This window comes from Prionailurus viverrinus, chromosome A3 (assembly GCF_022837055.1).
Source record: "Prionailurus viverrinus isolate Anna chromosome A3, UM_Priviv_1.0, whole genome shotgun sequence".
In the NCBI taxonomy this organism is placed as follows: Eukaryota; Metazoa; Chordata; class Mammalia; order Carnivora; family Felidae; genus Prionailurus; species Prionailurus viverrinus.
This window is the reverse complement of record NC_062563.1, coordinates 86,221,521-86,238,744: the sequence shown is the minus strand read 5'-3', so window position 1 is coordinate 86,238,744 and position 17,224 is coordinate 86,221,521. Positions and strand designations below refer to the sequence as shown.

The following is a 17,224-nucleotide window of genomic DNA, read 5'->3' as shown; positions in this document are numbered from 1 at the left end:
ATAGCATACAGAAAGGATCATAATAAAACATTTGTTATAATTCATTTACACAATTTTACAAAAAACTTTTAAACCATGGCTTCTCTTTCAAAATTTTATTTCAGTTGTACACATAACCTGCTTTAATAGATCAATTTGCGATTGACTACAGAACAGAAGGTAAATGATATTTAGCACATGTTAAGATTAAATGAATGAATTAGAAGTTACTTGTCTATCTCTTTATTTTCAAGACCTTAACATTTCTATTAACAACTATGGTCAGTTTAGAATTTCTCTAAATTTCCCTAAATCACACCTTGATGGTGCAGCTACATTAAGCAGGTGAATAAACAAATACACCTATTTCAAGGAGATAGGCATTTTGTTGCAACTACATTAACATAAACAAGAAATCAAGCATTATATAAAGCAAAGGACCTATATGTATATCACCAAGTCTAAGAAGCAACGTTCCTTCGAATGGTATGGTGTAAATAATTCTCAGAATAAAATTCAAAACCCAATTAAATACTATTCTAAAAAATCAAATTCGAGTATTAGAGTTGTACATTTCCTTAAAAATAAATACATTTTTTTCATGTCCTTTCATGTTTAGTAGTTTGGCATTACAAAAGTAGCTGCATCACATTGTACTATTATTCACTACACCTTTTTCATGTCATAAGTGTTCCATAATGATTTTTAAAGACATAATACATGTTAGATATCATGTGTGGATCCACCACCCAGTTTCAGAAAAAGAATATTAACTTTTAAAAAAAAATTTTTTTAATGTTTATTTATTTTTGAGAGAGACAGAATGCGAGTGGGTAAGGGGCAGAGAGAGAGAGAAACACAGAAGCAGAAGCAGACTCCAGGCTCTGAGCTGTCAGCACAGAGCCCAACGCAGGGCTCGAACTCATGAGCTGTGAGGTCATGACCTGAGCTGAAGTTGGATGCTCAACCGACTGAGCCACCCAGGCGCTCCAAGAATATTAACTTTTGATGTCCCTTTTGAGTCATCCCCTATCCCATTCTCTTCTTAGTTCACTCAAAGGTAATTATTATACTGACTGTTGTATCTATCACTTCCCTAATGTTCTTTATTATTTTGGCACTCAAGTTGATGATCATGAATATACTGTTTATTTTTGTAGAATTTTTAATCTTATATAAATGAAACTATACTGTATATATTCTTTCAATGTTGCTTTTATCAATGTCATACTCCTGATTCTAATCTATATTTTTCATGCTTTCACTGTAATTTATCCTCACTGTTGTAGTGTATTTCATTAAATGAATATATCACAATATATTTATCAATTCCATTGTTGATAGAAATTTATGTTGTGTCTAGTTTCTTGCTATTATATAAATAACTTTGCTTTTCAGGTTCTTGTACACATCTATGTGTGTATGAGATCTGGCTTGTAGGAAATGCACGCCTTCATCTTTAGGAAATTAACGTCAAGCTATTTTTCAAAGTGGCTACAACATTTAAGCTCCCACCAAAAGTTTATAACTGTTCTACTTGTTTACATCCTCATCAATACTTGAAATTGTTAGACTTTACATTTTTGTCAATCTGTTGGGTGTGCAATGGTATCTCACTGCAGTTTCCTTACATTTCTCTGCTTAATAACAATGCTGAGTACCTTTCTCATGTTTTTACTAAACAGTCAGGTTTCCAATTCTGTAATGTGCCACTCAAGTAAGTATTTAGCCCATACTTTGATTGGATTGTTTATCTTTTCTCATTGATTGAAGGCATTTGCTATATATTTTGGATATCATTCCTTTGTCAACTACTTGTGTTTTAAATAACTTTTCCCTGCTATGTTTTTCATTTTCATTATAGTGTTTTGATAAGCAAAGTTTCTTAATTTTAATGTAATTGGATTTTTTAAATCTTTCTTTTTATAGCTATTTTAAAACTTCCCTACTCTAATGTCACAAAGGTTTTTTCCTATATAATCTAACAGTTTTACCGTTTGACTTTCACACTTAAGCCACCTAAAACTGATTTGTGTGTATGGTTTGAGGCAGGGGGTCTAATTTTTTTCGCCTAAACAAATAACAAACTATTCCAGTACCATTTGTTGATGAAAACTCCCCCTCTCCACTGATGGCAGTGCCAGCTCTGGCCCAAATCAAATTCCCACATATATAAGACTGGATCTAAGGGGGCTTTCAATTGTAAACTTCTACTCAACTGAAGGAACCAAATCATCTTGTGAAGAAAACTCACCAGTTAGTCTTACCTTCAAGAAATTTTTTAAAGAAGAGACTATCAAATGGCAAAGGAATCCTGACTTGGGAAATACAATGAAAAAATAATAATAATAATGCATAGGGTTCAAAGAACCTGAGTTCTAATTCCCACTTAACAACTTGCCGACTTTGTACAATTAGGTATTCTCCAGAGGGCTCTGATATTCTAAATTGTCAAAAAAAATGCTGCCAAGGAAAAGGTAAAAAAATATTTATCTTTCTCCCATGTATATAAGGTCATATTTACTAGAAAGTTCATAAATTATACTAATAATATTTAAAAGATAAATATGAACAAAAGTATAATTTTAAAAAACCTTATTATACCAAATTTTAGTTTTATACCTATAATCTAATGAGGAATTTTTTTCTCTAGTTTCTAATTTTGTATCTATCACAGTTTGGTACTCAAAAGACACTTGCTGACTTCAAACAATTGTTTTACAGGAGTATAATCTAATTAAAGACCAAGTAAAGATGAAGAATGCTTTCTAAAAGATATCTTCTTTTAATGGAAAATTGCTCAACTCCCATGCAGAAATCTGACCCACTTCACAAAAGATAAAGTTTAACTTGGGGCACCTGGGTGGCTCAATCAGTTAAGCATCTGACTTCAGCTCAGATCTCATCTCTCAGTTCTTGAGTTCAAGCCCTGCATCAGGCTGTCTGCTTTCTACACAGAGCATGCTTCAGATCCTTTATCCCTCACTCTCTGTCTGCCCCTCCCTTGCACGCACACACTCTCTCTCTCTCTCTCTCTCTCTCTCTCTCAAACACAAAACAAATATTAAAAAAAGGGGCGGGATGCACCTCAATGGCTCAGTCATTTAAGCATCTGACTTTGGCTCAGGTCATGATCACATGGTTTGTGAGAACAGCTGACAGCTTGTAGCCGGCTCAGGATTCTCTCTCTCCCTCTCTCCCAGCTCCTCCCTCACTCATACTCTCTCTTTCTCAAAATAAATAAACATTAAAAAAAAAGAAATTCATGGGCATTTGTCAATCTCAATAGCTCAACATAGGATAATAAAAGTACTTTATGTGTGATAGAAAGCACTAATGATACAAAAGGCAGTTGTACATATAAGAGGAAAATACATATAAATTTTAAATGTTATAAATCTATTTTATATTGTTATATATTTTATTATATAATTTATTATATAATATATATTTATTTTTATATATAATATATGACTTATATAATTTCATACCATATTAATTTTACTGCCACAGCATGCAGTCCAAAATAGATGGACTCTCATACACATTTTTTATTCTCCTACACAACTAATTTTTCAAATGAAATATCAGAAACTGATATCCCTACAATATATCAGTACTTAACTATAAAGCAAGCTGTTAAAATTTTAGCCCTCAATAAGAACTTTCAAATTAAAATACAACCCTAAAGAACAAGGTCTAAATTTTACAAATATTCCTCTCTACACACAGATATATAAAAATCTATTAAAATACAATGCTGTAACATTTATTTAAAGGTTATTTACTTATATTGAGAGAAAGAGAGAGAGAGAACAAGCAGGGGAGGGATAAAGAGAGAGGGAGAGGGCTTCAAGCTCCATTACAAAGCTGTAATCATCAAGACAGTGTGGTACTGGCACAAGAACAGACACTCAGATCAATGGAACAGAATACAGAACCCAGAAATGGACCCACAAACGTATGGCCAACTAATCTTTGACAAAGCAGAAAAGAATATCCAATGGAATAAAGACAGTCTCTTCAGCAAGTGGTGCTGGAAAAAGTGGACAGCGACATGCAGAAAAATGAACCTAGACCCCTTTCCTGCACCATACACAAAAATAAACTCAAAATGGATGAAAGACCTCAATGTAAGACAGGAAGCCATCAAAGTCCTTGAAGAGAAAGCAGGCAAAAACCTCTTTGACCTTGGCCACAGCAACTTCTTACTCAACATGTCCCTGGAGGCAAGGGAAACAAAAGCAAAAATTAACTACTTGGACCTCATCAAAATAAAAAGCTTCTGTACAGTGAAGGAAACAATCAGCAAAACTAAAAGAGAACTGAAAAAATGGGAGAAGATATTTGCAAATGACATATCAGATAAAGGGTTAGTATCCAAAATCTATAAAGAACTTATCAAACTCAACACCCAAAAAACAAATAATCCAGTGAAGAAATGGGCAAAAGACATGAAGAGACAGTTCTCCAAAGAAGACATCCAGATGACCAACCGACACATGAAAAAATGCTCAACATCCGTCACCATCAGGGGAATACAAACCAAAACCGCAATGAAATACCACCTGACACCTGTCAGAATGGCTAACATTACAACTCAGGCAACAACAGATGTTGGTGAGGATGCGGAGAAAGAGGATCCCTTTTGCACTGCTGGTGGTAATGCAAGCTCATGCAGCCACTCTGGAAAACAGAATGGAGGTTCCTCAAAAAATTAAAAATAGAACTACCCTACAACCCAGAAATTGCATCCAAGGGATACAGGGATGCTCTTTCAAAGGGACACATGCACCCCAATGTTTATAGCAGCACTATCAACAATAGCCAAAGTATGGAAAGAGACCAAATGTCCATCGATGGATGAATGGATAAAGAAAATGTGGCATATACATATATATATGCCACATATGGCATATGTATATGTATATATACATACATACACATACAATGGAATATTACTTGGCAATCAAAAAGAATGAAATCTTGCCATTTGCAACTACACAGATGGAACTAGAGAGTATTATACTAAGTGAAATTAGTCAGAGAAAGACCAATATCATATGACTTCACTCATATGAGGACTTTAATATACAAAACAGATGAACATAAGGGAAGGGAAGCAAAAATAATAAAAAAACAGGGAGGGGGGACAAAAACATAAGAGACTCAAATATGGAGAACAGAGGGTTACTGAGGGGTTGTGGGAGGGGGATGGGCTAAACAGGAAGGGGCATTAAGGAATCTACTCCTGAAACCACTGTTGCACTACAGGCTAACTTGGATGTAAATTTAAAAAAATAAATAAAAATTAAAAAAAAAAAAGGGGGGGGGTGGGGAGAGAGAGAATCCCAAGCAGTACAAACTGTCAGCCAGTCTCACAAACCGTGTGATCATGACCTGAGTCAAAATCAAGAGTCAGATGCTTAACCAACTGAGTCATTCTGGCACCCCCAATCCTATAACATTTAAGTAACTCTGGTCACTACCCCACTCCCCAAAAATAAACCATTACATAGTTACAGGCTTCCTTATAGGATCTTATTTGTAATATCCAGTTATGAACAAAATCCTAATTTATACATGAACTGGTGGTCATCTTTCACTAAAATTCTAACTATGTAAATGTAGCACTGTCTTATGGGGAAAAAAATACTTTAAATAGTTTAGATTTCATCTCCCAATTATCCTCTGGAAATAAGAAGGATATATTCTGAAATTGATTCTCTATTTGCATAACCTTAGAAAATAAGCCCTCTAACCAGGAGCTGGAAAAAGGTGAGAGACAAAGAGTTAAAATGAGTCATGAATAGGGGCGCCTGGGTGGCTCAGTAGGTTGAGTGTCTAGCTTCGGCTCAGGTCATGATCTCCTGAGGTCCATGGGTTCAAGCCCTGCATTGGGCTCTGTGTTGACAGCTCGGAGCCTGGAGCCTGCTTCAGATTCTGTGTCTCCCTCTCTCTCTGCCCCCACCCTCACTCACACTCTGTCTCTCAAAAATGAATAAATGGTAAAAAAAAAAAAAAAATTTTTTTTAAATGAGTCATGAATAACATATTTACCGGTTTGATTCGAAGCTGGCCACCGACCACCTCAAGAATTGCATGTCTTCTGGACACTCTCTTGTCTGTTATCTACAGGGGGAAAAAAAATAAACATTTCTAATGCAGCTACCTCCATAAAAAAAAAAAAACCAGTAACAACAACAACAAAAACCCACAGCAATGTTTCTGATATTAGTAGGCTACATATCAAATACTCATTCAGCAACTGTATATTAAAATGATTGTCCTCATTGAACAGATAACAAAACAACTCAAGAGATTAAGGGACCTGCCCAAGATAACAGGAAGAATAAATAGCAGAGCAGAGACTCAAGCTTGAGATCTAACACATCCCAAAATTTTCATGATGGCTTCCATTCAAGATAGACATTTAGTGGAGATTCTCATCAATAAAACTCATAAAATGACAAAAAAATGTATACAATGTGTACTTATTAGGAAACTTCTCAAGTACAAGAAATATGTAGCATGTTATAATGACAAAGGTTTTAAAGAGCAGCAGTCTGGTAAATATAAAGGTGTGATGACCAGGCTTGGGGTCAGGCCCACCTGCACTGGAGCTCTGGGGCCATCAGCAGTAGTTAAGAGAACAGGAAGGTGGGAGGGGGAGTGGTGTAAACCAAATATTTACAGTGAGTAAGAGATTATCATTTATGTGTATGTGTGTGTGTGTATAATACAATACATACACATGTTAATTTTAAAAGGTAAAATACATATATTTGCTTCCCCTTTTGACTCAACATGCTTTAGTTACACACAAGCACTTCTGCATACCAAAGTTTAGAAATGGCTTGCACTTTAAATCTTGAAATTGCCAACTGAGTCTTCCCTGCAGAACTATAAACATGATGGTTAAGTCTGCCTTTGTTATTTGTGGTTGATACATAATGAAAATGTTTCAAGCACCAACTTTACTTAACATCATAATTATGTGGCCCATCTTTTGATTACCTTAGTATCTGTATCACTTCAACTCTGATATTATCCATATCAGTACCAAAATTTTCAGTAAAAACAGACTACAGCAATGCCCAGTTCAATTAAACTCTTTAGTTACACAAAAACTTGCAAAAATGTCAAAGTGCCAGGAATCAGTAGTCATCTTTTTTTTAACGTTTATTTATTTTGGGGACAGAGAGAGACATAGCATGAACGGGGGAGGGGCAGAGAGAGAGGGAGACACAGAATCAGAAGCAGGCTCCAGGCTCCGAGCCATCAGCACAGAGCCCGACGCGAGATCGTGACCTGAGCTGAAGTCGGACGCTCAACCGACTGAGCCACCCAGGAGCCCCAGTAGTCATCTTTTTTAACCAGAGAGCAGTTTCACATATAAGACTATGACTATATAAAAGTAGTAACATCAAGCATCACAGTGGAATGAATTCCACATATGTGAATTTTTGATCGCTACAGTTGATTTTTAGAACATTTTCTAAAATGAAGTATCTTAAAGGTAGCCCATTTAAAATATATACACTATTAAACTAATAATCTACCAGAGAGGGGAGAAGAAACTCGGAGGTTCCTGTATTCTTTCCCATAATGTGCCTTGTGGACATTATCAGGTGATAACGCACTTTACCATTTATAAAAATGATTTATCATTTGCATAGAACTTTCCCTTAAATCTTAAGATCCACCACAATACTGTCATAGCTATTGTTCACATGTTATGAACTTGGGAATTGAAAGTCTAGAGAATTTAAGTAACTTGTGTAGGCCACTCCTCGAGTAGGTGGCCTACAAGTCCATATTCATTAATAAAAATAAATATGTGAGAAAAAGAGTCATATATGACTCTACATCTGCATATGATCAGTCAGAAATAGTTTCAAGAAATGAAAATTACTCTGCGTTAGGGAGTAAGAAATTTCTAATTCTAACTTGGGTAGTAAGATCTCATTGTGAACTGCAATAATACAAATCGATTTTCTAACCAACTGAGTAACAGACTGCCAAATATAAAATCATGGCAAGCAATGATGGTTCCTGTAATAGTCTAGCTTGGGTTTATTTTTCAAACCATATTTTTGCAGGAAGTAATACTGGACTTTTCCTATCCCAGTCTTTCTTTGAAGGAGGCTTTCCAGACCCCAGCATGAAAAAAATGTACAAAAGCATAACATGACCTCTAGTGGACACATGATTCCACAACAGTGTAATTACATGGCAAGCTGTGCATTTCTATAGTATACCAAAAAAAGTGGTTTTTTTTTTGTTTTTAAATGTTTATTTATTTATTTTGAGAGATGGGGGGTGGGAGAAGAAAGGGAGGAAGACAGAATCCCAGGCAGGCTCTGCGGTGTCAGTGCATAGCATGACACATGGCTTGAACCTATCTATGAACCATGAGATCATGACCTGAGCCAAAATCAAGAGTCGGACCCTTAACCAGCTAAGCCACCCAGGCACTCCATGTATTATCTTAAGTCTTCACAAAACCTGAGGAGAAGACATTATTACCTTCATTTTGTAAGTGAGAAATATAAGTGCAGAAAGGCTAAGCAACTACTTATAGTTACGCAGCCAATAAGCAGCAGGACCAGGACTTGAACCCAAGGAATCTGATTCTAGGGACAGGACACTCTTGCTTTTAACACTGTATTGCCTCCCTCATTATCATTACATAAAATATCTTTTTTTAGATTATTTACCATCAGCTTAACTATCTAAACTAGAACATACCAAAGAACTGGAAATAAGGTAGAATGACTATTTAACAAGCAAGTAGACATTCTGAGAAAATCAAGCCCTAAATGGAATTCCAGAAGGTCTTGGGACACCTGGGTGGCTCAGTCAATTAAGCGTCTGACTTCGGCTCAGGTCACGATCTCACAGTTTGTGAGTTCAAGCCCCACATCAGGCTCTGTGCTGACAGATCACAGTCTGGAGCCTGCTTTGGATTCTGTGTCTCCCTCTCTCTGCCTCTCCCATGGTGACGTTCTGTCTCTCTTTCTCTCAAAAATAAAAAAACAGTAAAAAATTAATAAAAAAAAAAAAAGAAATTCCAGAAGGTCTTCAGGTTTCCATTTATTCATTTATTCTAATGTCATACCCAAATCTAACAAGCTGTGTTATATGAATTTGCAATTCTCTATTCACAGCAAACAATAAAGTGGATAGGGTTTAACAGGCAGTGCATTAACACTGGGGGAAAATGATTGCTATTGGTCTGTAAGTAGAAAGAGAAAGGCTATGGAAAAGCAAAGAAACCCAAAGACTCAGAAAGAATGTACTGGCTAGAAGCTACAGAGAATAGGGACAAATGGCATAACGTACTTCAAAAAGTACTGATTACACTTACCAGGGTCTACTTATTGATTACCCTATTTAAATGAAAATTTCATTTGACAGTCAGACATTTCACATCTTAAGAAAGCCATAAAAATAGTTAAAATAGAGGAATTCCCATTTCCTAGCAAATAACTGCAGTCACCTAAATACTAATCATACCATACAAAAAAACTCAGAGATCAACAAATAGAACACATAAAACCACCTACATTCCACATGTAAAGCACAACTAGGAGACAGAGATTACCACAAACTTTACATATAGGAGGGGAAAGAAACACCAAATGCAGATCAAGCTTCAAGGCAAGTGATAACTGGGAGGAAGAGAAGAGAGGGAATGAGAACCTAGGGGTGGTGGGGCACAGATAATATCACTCTCAGAAATAGTCACGCCTTGAGTGGGAAATAAAACACATCTCACATCCAGCAGTTCAGTGGTCCAGCAAAACTGGAAACAATTTGGGCATCAATAGGAATAATGGTAACAATGGAATACAAACACTGAATACAAAAATAATCCATGAGTTCACAATGAACTCAAAAAAAGGGCCTGGGGCTAGGGCTGGGAGGAAAAGCCCTTCTTCATAAAAGAATCCCAGCTAATGAAGAAGAAATGATCGAACCAGAAAAATCACTACTTTGCAACTACAAATATAATAACTGACTCAGTAACGGACCAGTGGATGTTAACTTTCAGGTGAAAGCTTGATGAGAAAAAGAATATTCCTGAAGTCCCAAAGCATCATTGCACAGATTACTCACAAAGGGAACTGTGTCTTTTTTGGGGAAGTCTGATAGACACCACCTTTCCCAAGTGACCACCCAACATCGCCAACAACAGCACAAACTCCTAGCTGGGCCTTGTGATAAGCTGCTTCAATTTCACATCGAATATGTAATATTCTTGCCCAAAATGTTTAACCTGAATCTTATTATATAGAAACAATCAGACAATCAAAATTGTGGGCTTTCTTTAAAACAACTGGCCTGGACTCCTAAAAACATGAATGCCATGAAAGAATAGTTCTAGATTAAAGAAGATAACGTTTGATTGGATCCTAATTTTTTTAAATGCTAAAAATGGACATTATTGGAAAAGTTGTGTAAAATTAAATATAGGACCATTAAAATTTACTGTACAATTATAAATTTATCAAGTGTGGTAAGTTTATATGTATGTACATAACAGTTTATATATATTTATGTATGTATATATACATTTTATATAAAAATGTTCTTGCTCTTAGGTGATACATGTTGACATATTTAAGGATGACGAGCCAAAATCCATACAATGTACCTTCAGAAGGGTTCAGAAAACAATACATATATGAGAAAAAAACAAATATATATATATATATATATATATATATGTGTGTGTATATGAGAGATAAAGAAAATGTGGCAAAATGTTACCATTAATTAATCTGCTAAAGACATATTAAGTGTTCATTGTACTATTCTTTCAACTTTTTCTGCAGGTCTGATCTCTTTCAAAATGAAAAGTTGAGGGAAAAATAGTTAAAATTTCAAATATGTTGGTGCCTAAAAGGTTTATTATCAAATTACCTAGAAAATGTAGTATATGATTGCTAAATGACATAAAACACCGTCTCAGTAAAATTTATTTACAGTCATCTCAGTAAAATTAATAAGACTCTTTCTATAGTAAATTTTTCTAACTTCCTCGCTTGAGACTGGGTACCACAAACTGGTAGCCGATTGGCTACAAATCATTCAGGCTGTTTTTTTTCTCTCAAGTTTTGAAAAGTGTATGCACCCTCCATCTCACCACAGTGGTCAGCACCCCTACAATCTCCCACTGAACACCTTTCACTCTTTAGTGTATGCCTGGCCTCTAAGGCATTTGAATTTGCAACTTATGATTTGAGGCACACCTTTTTTAAGATTTTAATTTTTTTTTAGATATTATTTTAAGTAATCTCTATACCCAACATGGGGCTCGAAATCATAACCCTGAGATCCAAGAGACGCACGTTCCACCAGCTAACCAGCTTGGCAGCCCCAAACTACACCTGTGCTTTCAGATGCCAGTTCTTCACATGTGACATTGTATACCAGATGCTACTAGTTGCTTGATCAATAGCTATTCATTTCTTTTTCCATACTAATATGTACTCTCCTTTTGTTTAGGCCAACAAGGTACCCATTTAAAAATATCCAAATGCCCATAACTCCTCGTAGCTATGGACAGTCAAACGACAAGTTCTAGGAAAGGATATGAGAGGGAGTGTGTGTATTAACAACGTTTTCTAGTTTCCGTATCTGATGTTTTAGTATCTGGCACCTTGAACTAAGGAAGGACTACCCCAAGGGTTATCAGGTTCTTAGACACAGTAAATGACTCACCTGCAAGTATACCTTTCATATGCAAAATAACCAATCTAAAGTCTGTACCCCCGATTATGGCTTTACCTGGCTCTTATGCTGTGCTAATCGCCCCGGGACTAGGCATCAGACAACTAGGGACAGCCCATACAGCTCAGAGCTCATAAAATTATTCAAAACTAGACCACCCGACACCTGTTTATCTTGCCTTGCCCATTCATTCCTAAGAAAGTTGTGAGAAAGGCTTTCCTGCAGTTCCCCGAGCTCTCTCTGCCTTCTGCCTCCCACCAATCTCACGTGGCCCTGCATGGCATGGTGTGCCTTTCTTTCTCTTGGGAACTGTGAGTAATAAATTATCTTTTCAGTGGCAATCATCTCATGATCTGTTGGCTTCACCATTCCTGAACAAAACAACAAAATCTCCATTTTAAAACAGTGGAGCTTCTGGAAAGATTATTGTCTTCAAGATAACAAGGAACAGGCTCGAAAGGAGTGGACCTTTTTTTGCCCTGTGCCTTTCTCTTTTCTTCCTGCTTAAATGCTATGCTTCCAAGTACAGCAGCCATCTCGACTGCAGGCATGAATCACGTGCAAAGGATGACCAAGGAGGAACACAGAAGAGCCGGTTCCTTGAGTATCTGCAACAGCCCCGGGGTTAACTGCCCCTGAGATTCTCTTACAAAAGAAAAATCAATTTGGTTTGTCACATCTCGGTTACCTGCAGCCAAAAGCAATTATGATTAATATCCTTTACTTCAACAATACTGGACATCTAATAACAAATTTATTTATGTTCAGCCAGTCAGAGAAGGGGAATAGTAGGAAACAGAGAAGCTAACCAAATCTGTGCATTCAAGCACAAGAATTTTTTTTAGTATTAAAAAAACTGTACAGCATACAGCAGGAGCTGAAGCATACGCAGGCTACAGGGTAATGCTGAAATCACTCCTATCCTTTGTTAACAACAGCTGAAATGACAGAAATTCTTCTTCAGACACTACAGAACAAATGTTTTTTACTTGAATTCTTCATACGGTTTCGTGAATGGGGACAGGACTCTGTCTTTTGTATTGATACAATGTGGATCCCTTCTCTTTGATTTTCTGGTTCTGAATTGAATGTTTCCTGATAAGGACAAGTCCTTTCGCCTTGTCTTCATGTCTCATTTTTAAGACATGAAGTTTGTGCTAGAAGAAAAGATAAAGACATGAAAACATAAAAGAATTGTTTGTGAGTTGTTTGACAAATATTTATTTTTGACATCTACTGAAGTCAAACAGAATGAAGATTTTCTTACGCTACTAGCAGAAATGCTTGGATGTTTTGACTCAAGGTCTCTGACCTATTTGTTTATTATTTCCAAAATTCTAAAAATAAAAAACAAACCTGAATAAAATAAAAGCAGAAAAGTTACTGGACCCTGAAATAGAATAGACTGGTACCTTGCATTTCATTTTTGCCTATATATATTTACTAAAAAACCAATAGTCCATTTTTCTTAAAATGTTTTCCTACAGAAATTTCTGAATATCACAGGCAAGTACAATGTATCTCGTAAATACAATATCCCCATGTAGCCTGGCTCCTATAAACACAAGAACAGAGAAGAGGCAAGATTTGCTTTTTCCAATATGAATTACAGAAGACACCAAAGGGTAAGGTAATAAAATTTTTCTTGTACAATACTTAATAACTTACAGTGCTTTCACACAAGATTGTCCAGTTTGCTCTATTAACAACAAATAAAAAATAGGCAAATTCAAACTTCCATGGTAGAGAAAAATTAAAAAAAAAAGAAACCATCTGGTAGGAGATTTGAATCTGTATCATGAGAAAATGCATAAACCTAAAGAAGCATAGGCTCTACTTTAGGCATAGTTTGCATAAAATATCTTCCTCAAACTTTTGTGTGTATATGTGGCAAGTACATAAAACCTAAAATTAAGACCCAAATTAAACAGACTCATTGTTGACAAACCTGTTGATGAAGCATAAAAGTTTCGTTTCTAGAGTGCTTCCCAGTTACCAGATCCAAGATGCACTCCCCAGAGCTCAATCTACCTTGAGACTCTGTCAAAACATTAGATAAGTCAATCTTATTCCTCAAAAGAGCAAAAGTTAGTTAACACAAGGTGTTTAATGTTACCATACTTGGAATGTACCAAAGGTCATTTTTCTGATATTAACAAAGGGCAAGTTTGAGGAAACAAACATAGGCTCTCTAGAGAGATTCCAGTAAGCTCTCTTTATTTTTTTTTTTTTAATTTTTTAACGTTTATTTATTTTTGAGACAGAGAGAGACAGAGCATGAACGGGGGAGGGGCAGAGAGAGAGGGAGACACAGAATCGGAAGCAGGCTCCAGGCTCTGAGCCATCAGCCCAGATCCCGACGAGGGGCTCGAACTCACGGACCGCAAGATCGTGACCTGAGCCGAAGTCGGATGCTCAACCGACTGAGCCACCCAGGCGCCCCCCAGTAAGCTCTCTTTAAAAGGTTATTAAAACACTGGATGTGAAATGGTCTTTGAACTTGTGAAATACTTTCCCCTAAGACCAATGGTATAATAGTAGTTAGGCTATCAGGTTACCTCACAACTATCTATTTAATCCACAATACTGATGAAATATGGATCACTTAGATTTTAAAAAGTAAAATGCAATACCTGCTGAGCTCCTAATTCAAGGTTGCTGAATAGCCAGCCAAGATGATAAAACTGGGCTGACTTAATGCCACTGAGGTTTCAACTCACCCAACCTGCTTGGCTTGCAATGCTACTTGTGAAGTGAATGCTATACAAAGGTAAGAACATTATCCTCACCATTGATATGATAGATGGCATCATAATAGAGACAATATAATGAGTAAAAACATAAGCAGAGCTTAGGAAGACAAAACTGGGTTGAAATCTCCACTTGGGACTTCGATACATTAAAGTTTCTCAATAAAATTCAGTTCAGCAAAAATTTCTTAAAAGACTTATTCTGGGGGCGCCTGGGTGGCGCAGTCGGTTAAGCGTCCGACTTCAGCCAGGTCACGATCTCGCCGTCCGTGAGTTCGAGCCCCACGTCAGGCTCTGGGCTGATGGCTCAGAGCCTGGAGCCTGTTTCCCATGCTGTGTCTCCCTCTCTCTCTGCCCCTCCCCCGTTCATGCTGTTTCTCTCTGTCCCAAAAATAAAAATAAAAAACGTTGAAAAAAAAATTAAAAAAAAAAAAAAAGACTTATTCTGTGCCAAGCATTCTTAGTGTGTCCAGAAGTGGTTTTCAACTCTGATTTCACAACAGAATCATCTTCAGGGCTTTTAAAAATACAGATACCCAGGGACGCCTGGGTGGCTCAGTCGGTTAAGCAACCGACTTTGGCTCAGGTCATGATCTCATGGTTCGTGAGTTCGAGCCCCTCCTCGGGCTCTGAGCTGACAGCTCAGAGCCTAGAGCCCACTTCAGATTCTGCCTCCCTCTCTCTCTCTGCCCCTTCCTAGTTCACACTCTGTCTCTCTCTCTCTCTCTCTCTCTCAAAAATAAAAAACATTAAAAAAAAATAATAAGTAAATAAAAATACAGATACCCAAATACTACCTACAAGAATCAAAATACCAGTGGAAGGAACATAGAGAGAGGTACAAAGCATGTGAGAAGATGGCATATTCAGGCTGAGTAGTACGTGGGAGATAATTTGGAGAGATTGATTTAGAAATCAATATATGTAAAATATACAGGAATATACATACATATGAAAAGTAATTCACTATGCACCTATTAGAATGTCCAAAACCCAAAACACTGAGAACACCAAATGCTGGTGAAGTTGCGGAACAACAGGAAATCATTCATGGATGGTAGGGATGCAAAATGGTACAGCCACATTGAAAGACAGTTGGCAGCTTTTTACAAAACTAAACACACTCTTAACATATGGTCCAGCAATTGAGCTCCTTGGTATTTACCCAAATGAACTGAAAGCTTATGTCTACACAAAAACTTGCACATGGATGGTTGTAACAGCTTTATTCATAACCGCCACAACTTGGAAGTAACCAAGATATCCTTCAGCAGGTAAATGGATAAACTGTGGAACATTCAGACATTGCAATATTATCCATCACTAAAAAGCCATGAGAAGACATGGAGGAACCTTAAATACCATTACTAAGTGAAACAAGGCAGCCTAAAAAAGTCTATATTTACATACTGTATAATTCCAACTATATGATATGCTGGAAAAGGTAAATTATGGAGACAGTAAAAAGTTCGGTAGGTTGCAAGGGGTTGGGAAAGGAAGAAAGAACAGAAAGAGCATAGAGGATTTTTAAGGCAGTGAAACTATTGTGTGTAATACTACAATACCTGATATGTGTCATTACACATTTGTCAAAACCCACAGAATGTGCACCAAGAGTGAAGCTTAGTGTTAAACCATGGACTTTGGATGATAATGACAAGTCAATATAGGTTCATTGGATATACCAGTGTGGTGCAAAATATCGACAGTGAAGAAAGGTGGGGTGAGGAACAGAGATGAAAACTCTCTGTATTTTGTACTCAATTCTGCCATGAACCTAAGACTGCTGAAAAAAATAAAGCCTATTTTAAAGAAGAAAAATAAATACTGTAAAAGCAAAGTCCATAAAAGTTAAAAGGGGATCAGTGATGTAATGTGATTATCCCACAAGCCTGGTCAGCACTTACCCAATCATCCAATCGGTCATACACTTTCTGTCTCGGACCCGGGAAATCATACATCCACTGAGCCTGAAGGGCCTTTCCCTCTCTACCACCCACTCTCCACCTACCAAACAGCTAACGGTTCTGACACTCCAAAGTCAACTCAATGTCACTGAGTCAGGAAGCCTTCCCTAACCCCTCATCTTAACTGTGAGTTCCTTCCTATACCTCTCTGTATCATGTAACATCCTTTCCTGTTTGGCTCATAGTACTGAAACAAAATTTTTAATTAAATGTGACCTTTCAGAAGTTGGAGGTTATATCTAAAAATCCAGATTTCTTACTACTCTCTCTTTTTTTTTTTTTTTTTTTCATGTTTCTTACTAATCTTGAAAATAACCATAGGACTTTGTTACCAGGTGGGCATGGGGGTGAGTGGCGGGGACCACATTACAGGTCATTTTCCTTGTGGCCTTCCCAACACTAAGGCAGCTGTCATCTATGACACTGCTGTGATTTATTTACCATCATCCCTGCGCTGTTTTTCCTGCACAGTCCCATTTCATTCACTCAGGTGCCTGCCTGGTTCCAGTTCCCATTTGAGGTTGCAAATGCTATTTAGTTACTTGTTTCTCTGACTCTCATACCTAGGAAACTAAGTTTCTTGAGAGTAATGACTTGTTTCTCTTTCATCCTTCCATTCTGACTACAGTATATATTGAAGTATTTTCTGAATTCACTAAATGAAAATGAAATAGGAAATGGAATAGAAAAAAATGCTAACATTCAATCCATCATGAATGTTGCTCTGAAAGCTTTAGCAGTTGCTTCTTTGTTATGCTTAAATTCACTTCAAAATTCTATATCCTTTTC

The 17,224-nt window shown here is 36.8% G+C and overlaps 1 protein-coding gene across 3 annotated transcripts in view; it reads right to left on the bottom strand.

The window, feature by feature from the left end:
* APLF (aprataxin and PNKP like factor) overlaps nucleotides 1-17,224 on the bottom strand; it is an 81,943-nt gene that overhangs the window by 61,020 nt on the left and 3,699 nt on the right. For all 3 annotated transcript variants that reach the window (XM_047853819.1, XM_047853820.1, XM_047853821.1), the window contains exon 2: nucleotides 6,040-6,111. In XM_047853819.1, coding sequence (XP_047709775.1) covers nucleotides 6,040-6,111 — 72 coding nt within the window. The remainder of the gene's footprint in view (nucleotides 1-6,039; nucleotides 6,112-17,224) is intronic.